At 38.5% G+C, this 9,404-nt stretch overlaps 1 protein-coding gene across 5 annotated transcripts; it reads left to right on the forward strand.

Moving 5' to 3' along the window:
- The first annotated feature begins 438 nt into the window (after positions 1-438).
- LOC147615953 (uncharacterized) lies at positions 439-2,280 on the forward strand. Of its 5 annotated transcripts, none has more exons than XR_015262590.1 (6): positions 439-696; positions 790-910; positions 1,004-1,076; positions 1,156-1,595; positions 1,680-1,882; positions 2,003-2,280. XR_015262590.1 is itself a non-coding variant. In XM_086778024.1 (6 exons), the coding sequence occupies exons 4-6, from the start codon at positions 1,554-1,556 to the stop codon at positions 2,184-2,186; spliced, it is 429 nt and encodes a 142-aa protein (XP_086634150.1). In that variant the 5' UTR covers positions 552-696; positions 790-910; positions 1,004-1,076; positions 1,227-1,553; the 3' UTR covers positions 2,187-2,280. The 5 variants fall into 5 exon arrangements, 3 of the variants coding, with proteins under 3 accessions (XP_086634150.1, XP_086634149.1, XP_086634148.1); XR_015262591.1 differs by having other exon boundaries at positions 2,059-2,280; XM_086778024.1 differs by having other exon boundaries at positions 552-696; positions 1,227-1,595.
- The last annotated feature ends 7,124 nt before the right edge of the window (positions 2,281-9,404 follow it).

Genomic DNA, 9,404 nt, shown 5'->3' on the forward strand with positions numbered 1-9,404 from the left:
TGAAGGGCTTCATTGGAATTTCCTTTTCATTTGACGACTTTTTAGTATCCTTCAGAATCTAGACATTACCTCCATGTAGTCCAATTTTTGATAGCACCTTCTCCAATGCATTGATGGCTTCTTTCCTCTCTGCTACATTCTTGATCTTCCAAGCAAAACCATTGTGGAGATATACCAGTTTCTCTATGATAGTTTCTCTATGATACGACACAAAGCATGAATGTGGAGATATATCAGGTTCTCTATGATATGACACAAAGCATGAAGCGTGCATATATGCACATTGGAAAGAGGAATCTCAAACACTGGTTTAAAGTTCTCATCCAAAATTTGCTCGTCTCCACCACTTAGAGTTTCTCTTTTATCATTTCTCTTGCCATTCTTGATGTCACGAATGGTTTTAGTTGCTTTGCTCCAAAACAAGAGATACAATTGCACCAAGGCAAGTATCAAACTATCTCGACCTTGCTCATTCTATACATTGTCTTATGAAATCTATTTTTGCAGCTTTTAAGTCTACTTGTCTTTCACAACATGGTGGCCCAAATCCTATAGAGGAGATTATGGATTCAAATGTCAATGTCTTCGAAGAGCAGCAAATTGGTGTATCCAAACAACATGCAAGGTAAGGAGAAAACGAGAAAACAAAAGGGAAAAAAGAAAAAGAAGATGACACAAGAAGGTGATACACCCACGGTAAGTAATATCACTAATTAATATTGATAAATTTTTGAGAGTTTACTTTGTAGTTGCACACCCAATTTTGTTGTTGTCTATTGTATTCTTTAGGACATGAAACCAATACGCTCAATGGAAGATACAACTGGAACTGCACATCAAGATCTTCCAAGACAAGCGTCCTCTTTGATTTCAGAATATCAAGAGCGTCGACCTCGCTCTCGTATTACAGGTTATCCTTTATCCTCATATGTACATTAGAAATAAAACATACACTTTTCTAATTAGTTTTTATGATATTAATTATAATTATAAACCTATATAGGACCTCAATGTGTTACAAATGTGGACGCGTTGTTAGTAGACATTGCGTGCGTTGATGGGTACGCTAAAGAGAGGTACTCATCTCTCCCTAAACTTGGTCTAATATGTATGTTATTTTGTAAACATATTGTCTAATATGCATGTTATTTTCAGTATTAAAGAGTTTCTAGGCATTGAGTCTCCTCATTGCTATACTTACAAGGGCGATTCATCTCACCATGTAGCACGCCTCATCTTTGCTGATTTTTCTACATCTCTTGTTGTACACGGCTTTCCTACTAGCTCGAGAGGTGTGCATTGTCTAGCTTTTTAAATTTGGCATGTACTCTCGCTATAGTATATGTTAATATAATCAAAGTAAATAGGAGAATGTACCATTCCCGATTGGAACAAGTTCTCTTGGACCATCGTTAAGGGTGCTATGGATATTGCCGGCGAGTTCTTGGCGGATCAAGGATTTTTTTGTTACGCTTTGTCTTGCTCGGCACTTGAGTAAATTGGTTAAGTATGCAAGTCACGTGGATCTACATCTTCATTGTACATGGACTTTCATGTGCGACGGAGGATACTTACAACCGGATACACTAGAGGAGGTAAGACTACATCGCTATATTGTTTGTATAAAGTCCATTTAAAAGTTTGTGAAATATGAAAATACCATTGTTCTATCTTTGTAGGTGGTGGATCTTACTATGGGTCTCTTTTATCGCAATAATGTTGGGATTCCATTGTATAATAGAGCAGCTGGAGAGGCAGTAGCTCCTACATTATTTCCTGCAATAAAGAGCTACTTGACAGAGTCATGTCATGTTGAGGAGATCTTTGCGGTGGAAGGGGTGCCTATCAGAGGGGGTGCACAACGTTCCCTAACCTTCTTTAGGTAATATACATATGTATAAATACATACACACACGCACAAAATAAAAAAATCTTGATAGTATGATTGTTGGTAATATCTATTTATTTATGAATTGGAAAATTATGCTTTTGGTCTTGACAGATGGTTGCTTGAAACATTTACTTCGGAGAAAGATCACGTGCTCGATATATTTGCAGGTTGTGGAGGTCTTGAGAAGGCATGTGCCAATGGCGCTCGTCATTGTTTGTGCATGGAGGGTGACTTTTTTGTGTATAATGAGTGCCTCACAAGGATAGCATGTGCACCCACTACATTTGAAGAGTGATGGTTCTCATTTGAACCTAATTATTGGATGACAATGTTATGTATTTGGATTTGGCTTACATTAGAACAATGTGTTTTTGAACCTTTATGATATTACGCACTTATTTTACATATGCGGCTTACAAACAATAAGTAATGCAATGTGTTTTTGAATTTTGATGAATTTTAAACTTTGACGCTTATATGTGTTTTGTTAAGTTTAGAATCTATGCATATATGTATTGTATATATTTTGAAAGTTATGTTGTATATATGTATTGTATATACTTATATGTGGATTCACTGTACACAAAGAACATGATGATTTTATTGAGTTTAGAATCTATGTTGTATATATTTTGGAAGTAGCATTATATATATATATATATATATATATATATATATATATATATATACTTATATATATATTCACTGCATACAAGGATCATGATGATTTTGTCGAGTTTAAAATCTATGTTGCATATATTTTGAAAGTTATTTTGCATATATATATTGTATATACTTAAACATGGATCAATTGCACAAAAAGGGCATATATTTTTTGTATATACTTATATATGGTCATATTCATTGTACAAAGTAACAACATATCTCGTAAAAGCTCAATAAAAATCTCTTGGCTCAAAAAAGCTTCAAATTAAAAGCTCGCAAATTTAAAATCCCCGCTTTAAATATGTAATTGTCTTCTATTTATGTCACTATTTTCAATATTTCTTTACAATTTTTTTTTCCTTCTTAGAGCTCTTCATATTGCGCTTGTGCGTGCATCTTCCTTGGTTATTTGTAAATTTTTTCTCCACCAACACAACCCACTTTAGTTAGAACTCACAGTCCTTTCTTTGTTTCTTTTCACTTACTCTGTATTATTTAAAATGATAGAACAACATAATAAATCAAACCGGTGGGCATTCTCCTTCCACTTCTATGTTTCTTTAAATATCCTCATGTTTTTTATCTTTTGGCCCCAACCGCTTACAAATTAAATGAATATCACTCTTTGCACTCACTTCCATTAATCACACACATGGGTTAGCCCACCACAATTGTGCAATCTGTACAATCACGGGCCTCAAAAATTGTGACCATAAAATCATGGCATTCTCACCATATCAAAACTAACAATTAGCCACTCAACTAAAACATTCAAGTTGCCAATGGCAATATTTGATGGTCACAAACCTCCCATGGCAACCGTGAAATCACGGTGCCATGTCACTAATCACACCAAAAGATTCATGATGATGACATGTCATCGATCATAGTGCCATATCACCAATCAGGCTAAAAGAATCATAGAGTGACACATCACCAGTCATGATGCCACATCACCAATCACGCCAAAATAATCATATTGACACATCATCGATCATCATCATGCAAAAATAATCACAATGATGACACACCATCAATCACGAAACGTACCAAAACGAAGTCACCGATCATAGTGTAAAATCCACATCACCAATCATGCTAACCAATCAGCATGATTGCCATGTCATCTTTGAATAATCATGTCACCACTACCAGCACAATCCTCACAAATTCTAATTCTTTAAGCCAATCCTTGAATCTTCACCATAAACCCTTCTTCAATGTTTTGTTATTGTGTATCATTGAAATAAATTGTCATGTCGTGATTTTATAGTCTCCTAAATCACAGCAATGATGACTAGAAAAATAAACAACTATTTTTCTTGACAAATTCTTCACCATTTATGTACTAACATATAATTGTAACATCTAACATCTAACAAGGGACCATGATGCTCCTACAAGTTAGTAGATTGATCAAAGTTCTCTATTTTTGCATCATGGTAGGCAAGAAGACCCATCAATATTTGTTGTATGAGGAGCAAGAATCACCAACGAGAGATGACAAGACCCCCCAAGAAGAAGTCTATTCCAAGCATGTGTGTACAGAAGGGTAGTTACCTTGGACCCCTAATGGACCAATGTGGGGGTACCATCATAAATCATACAAAGACAATGGAGAATAAGAAAGTTGAATATACCATCATAAACCATACAAAGACAGTGGAGAATAAGAAAGTGTACTTCCAACCAATACCACTCCCCTAGTTGCATGTAGTTGGTGGATGACTCTGAAGTGAACAAAAAGCTGGAGGAGATAGGGCTCAAAAACCTAGCTGAGGCGGTGTCGGGTCTCAACACACAGTTATGTGCGGAGTTCTTGGCTTTGTTCAAGGCTCAAAACGGGGCATGTAACGTTAGCCAATGGAACCAAAATGCCAGTTTTGATTATAGATAAGTTGATCAGAGAGGCACTCCACCTGTTGGTGGGCCAAAACCCACTCCCTTTTCCAAAAAGTTAGACTTTTTATGCATTTGCCCACCTATCAAAGTGAGCAACAATGGAGAAAATTTCATAGCTCTCAAGGATCCCATGCTAGAGGGCAACATTAATGATCATGTAGCGAGCGAGCCATGTTTGATAGATACAGTTGCATGGACATGCATAAAGTTTATCGCTTGCACTAGGGTGAACAAGACTATTGGGATAGCATGATCCACCAAGACTTTACCCACTACCTCACCAACAATGGAAATATAAGGTAGTAAAACCATACCTCCTCACCCAAATCCTAAGCCATGCTCAATCTTCTCCGGTACCATAGGAACTTACTCTTCTTAAAGTGTATGCATATGTCATAGGGCCAAGCATGCCACCCAAAGAGCTAGCCATAGTAGATGAAGCCTAAAGCTAGCCACCCATCTTGTCTCTACCCGACCATCAAATCCCCTTTATTCCACCTTAGGAATCAGCAAACCCATTTGATCTAGAGGACCTTATTGCATGAGTCTAAACCCATTGTGAGGTGACACAAAGAAATTGGGTTTTACCTCTACAACTCCTCTCTGTTCGACCCTCAACAATTAGAACATATGCGAGGAACACACTAAGACTCTTTTTTGAACCCCAAAACTATGGTGGCCAACCCATATTGAACAAACATGAACTTTCCAAGAATATGTCACACTGAATTCATTCGAAATAAGTAGATATGGTTTAATTCTAAATATTGGGTAAGTGCACACCCAACTGACAAGCAAACCACTGACACACTTTAATGGAATAAAAAAATACCACTCTTAGCTTCACATAAAAAATACCACTCTTAGCTTCACATAAAAAATACCACTCTTATCTTCACATAAAAACCCCCATGAGAATAATTACCAACCAACCCATCACCATAATAGACCCAAGAATGATAAACATGGTTGATATATATATATATATATATAAACCTGACTCTATACAAGAAACCACTGCTCTGTACAACCATGAGGTGGATACATGACTTTGTCTATCAAAAGATACAAATCACCCACGTAAAGTTAGTTACTATCCCCCTCTTCTTCCTCTACAATTTCTACATCTATAACCTAGTTTGGAAGATCTCAAACAATATGAACATTACTCAACCCTGCTAGTAGTTGGATTAGGACAAACCACTCATACTTAGTGGAGAAAGAACCTACAATGTTGAGTGGGAAACCCACAGTGGATATGTCTTGCAGCCAGGGTTCTAGTATAAGAGAGAGAATCATGGTGTTAATCCTTTATTAACCTAATACAGTATATAACAATTGTGGGGGGTTAATCCTTTATTAACCCCCCATACCTAATACAGTATATAACAATTGGATTGTTACAATTTGGGAGTGTTTAATGAGATATAAATCTAGCTTATGTTCAACTTTCCTCTCCTTGAAATTAAACTTAGATTATGAACTCAAAACCCCATTAATGTGGTGCCCATGAGTAATATCTTAGGAGAGTGCATTCACACAACACCCCTCACAACACACATACACCTTGGAATAAAGTGAAGCCTTACAAGGTTTTGAATAGAATAGATGCCACCACAATGACACCAACTCTTCAATACCACATACCCATGATTATTCCAATGAGAATCATCACCACAACACAATCTCACAACACACATGCACACAAGATACCCCTTGCCAACATCAAGCCAAAGATATTCTTCATTTTTTAAAAGTATAAAGTCAAGTGATGTAGGTAGCCTCTTCATCAAAGAGGACCAACTTCACCGCACATAAAAAATAATGTCTTCTTGTAAACCTCATGTTGCAAATAGCCTCAACTCAATCAAACCATCAAACAAGACAAGCCTTCCATGTGAACAAAACCAACGGCAAAGTGGAAGTGAGAAGGAGTAAAAAAAATTGCATTGAGTTTCTACTACAATGGAAAACTTAGATATCCAGTAAATCCCCCCTAGTAGCTTCCTCTAGTGTAAAAAAAACTAAGCAAGAGTAGTGTTAAAGATCCTCACACTATTCCCTATGATAACATTGTGCTACGTGCTTAGTTGAACACTATGTGGAGTATTACAAGCTCACAATGAGCATGGTTCTCTTGTTTGAGGTTTAGGTGATTAAACACAGCAGCATCTCCCCCTTTGCTCAGTGAGTCACTTGCTTACCAACTTACCATAACTCTAGTTCTCCAAAGTGGCTGTCACACAGCCTATCATCCCCATTGGCGGCATATCAACTATGAGAGTGGCATAAGTGTAGAAGATGTCACCCACGCGGGTCATCAATGTCCATTGTAGCACTAGTTGAGCTCGATATCTCAACACTCCCCCTCGAGCTCAACTCCACACTAAGGTCCTAAACCTGTGGAGCTTCTCTTTGCCCAATGCCTTCATGAAGATGTGAGCCACCTCATCCTTTGTCCTGACATATACCAGATCTACATCACCTGCTAGAACCTTCTTCCTAACAAAATGATAATGCACCTCAATGTGCTTCGTTCTAGGATTGTATATTGGGTTACTAGCCAACTGTATACTACTCATGTTGTCACCATAAATGACACCTGCCCTATCCACGTGCTCATCCATATCACCAAGTAGCTTTTGAAACCAAGCTACCTCACAAGCTACCATAGAAGCACCCCTGTACTCTGCCTCTATACTCAACAATATAATTGTTGGCTACTTCTTGATAAAGAGAGAGCACACACACAAGAGAGAAAACCCTAATCCATTGGTGTAACCCTAACCAAAGAGGGAAGGCATATCCGGCGACTACACCCTTGTCGAGAGCTCTACGGGAGGCACCGGCAAACGATCTCTGATTGAGGAGCTTTCTTCACGGGAGTAAAGCTATAGAGCAACCATACTGTCCTCTTGGATAACATTTTTTGGCCTGAAAACGCATTTTGGGGGCACGTTAGGACCTCCGTTTTTCAGAAAGCATGCGATTTCGAGCACTGTGGCGGGTAAGTCATTGATTCTATGCAGAACTCTATTTTAAGAACTGCAGGAAGACAGATTGGTTGTGCAGACATTGTGTGTGCTGCAAGGAGGTCAACAGTTGCCATTGGGTGTATGTATACACACTGAGGTCATTGTTTGTGACATTTGAGTGTAGTACAGTACCGCTGCTGCAGAAAATACAACAGTTTGTGCAGGATAAACCAGAGTGCTGTTTTTGGTAAATTTGTGTGTCTGGCAAGATGTCAAATGATAGCATAAACCAGATTGTTGCTGAGAAGCTTGACAAGAACAACTTCCATGCTTGGAGGTTCAGGTTGACAAATTTCCTGATGGGAAAGGGTTACTGGGACTATATAGAAGGTGAGCATGAAGAGGCACCGGAGATACCAGAGATCAATCCGACTGTTGTAGATGTGAAAGAGTTCAAGGATTGGAACCAAGGGGCCAAAAAAGTTATGTATTGGCTCTCTATCAGTATACAAGACACCATGATTGGGCACATATAGGATGCCAAGTCCCCTAAGGAGACATGGGACACCTTGGTAAAACTCTATGAAACGAATACCAAGGCATGAAAGATATAGTTGAAGAATGAACTTCATATTATGGAGAAAAAGAGTATGTCTGTGAATGACTATGCATTGAAGATCAAGGGTATTGTGGAATCCCTTGCATCTATTGGTGTTTCAGTAGATGATGATGATAAGGTGAAAGTCAGTCTACGTGGTCTCGGGCCACAATACAAGGCATTCAAGACGTCTATTCAGACTCGGAAAAACATTCCCAATTTCACAGATTTGGTGTCTATGTTGAAGAGAAGAGCTTGGGTGAAGACCAATAGTCTTCACAAAACAAAAATAGTTTAGAGCAACAGGCCTTCTACACAAGTTCAGGAAGAGGACGAGATAGAGGAGGCTGTGGACACAACCAAGGAGGTGGCCGAATAGGTAATCAGAATTATGGCCTGTAGAGCAGCAACAACAACAGTCCCAGAATTCACAACAACAACACGCAGGTGGAAGAGGCCAATTCAGAGGCAAGGGGGGTCAAAGAGGTCGTGGAAATTGGCAAAGGTAGCATAATGATACACGTGGATGCTTTTATTGTGGTAAGCCTAGACATGTGCAGACAGTTTGTTATAAGAAGCAAGCTGACATGCAAAATGGAAAATTACAGCAAAACAACTATGCATCCTCGAGCAGAAACAATGAGGATAATGAAAGGTTATTTGTTATGGAGCATGTCGTTAATGCCATGTCTAAAAATGTTGAAGCAGCACATAAAGATGATGTATGGTATGTTGATTCAGGTGCTTCAAACCACATGACAAGTCATGGGGAGTGGTTCAAGGAGATGAAAAACCTTGAAAGACTAGGTTTTGTGAAAACAGGGGATGACACTACTCATCCAATTACCCATGTTGGTGGAGATGTGCCATTGTCTATGCAGGATGGCAAAGTGAAGTACCTTGCAGATGTATTTCATATTCCGAACATAACAAAGAATTTGGTTTTAGTTGGCCAGATGATTGAGCAGGGTTTGTAGGTCTGGTTTAATCCTGATGGTTGTTATGTTGAAGACTTTAAAGACAAGTGCAGGTTGTGGTTGCAAAAGACAAGTGCAGGTTGGTTGCAAAAAAGGCAACAGAGTGGGCAGAATGTTTACATTGAATGATCTTGCCTGAAGTGAGTGCTGCGATGTTTGCAAATGGTTTAGGAATTGTTGCAGATACACACATTTGGCATAAAAGATTGGACATGTGAATGTGTAGAGAATGAAGTCTATGCAGACATTGTGACAGGGCTGCCAAAGTTTAAAGTTGAAGGTATGAAAATATGTGAAGCATACCAATTTGGAAACCAAACAAAGCATGTAGTTCCACGTGAAAGAAATGTGAGCAGAAGTGTACTAGATGTTGTGCATTCAGATGTATGGGGTCC

The sequence above is a fragment of the Cibotium barometz genome, chromosome 39 (assembly GCF_041138505.1).
Source record: "Cibotium barometz isolate CiBa-2024 chromosome 39, ASM4113850v1, whole genome shotgun sequence".
Lineage (NCBI taxonomy): Eukaryota > Viridiplantae > Streptophyta > Polypodiopsida > Cyatheales > Cibotiaceae > Cibotium > Cibotium barometz.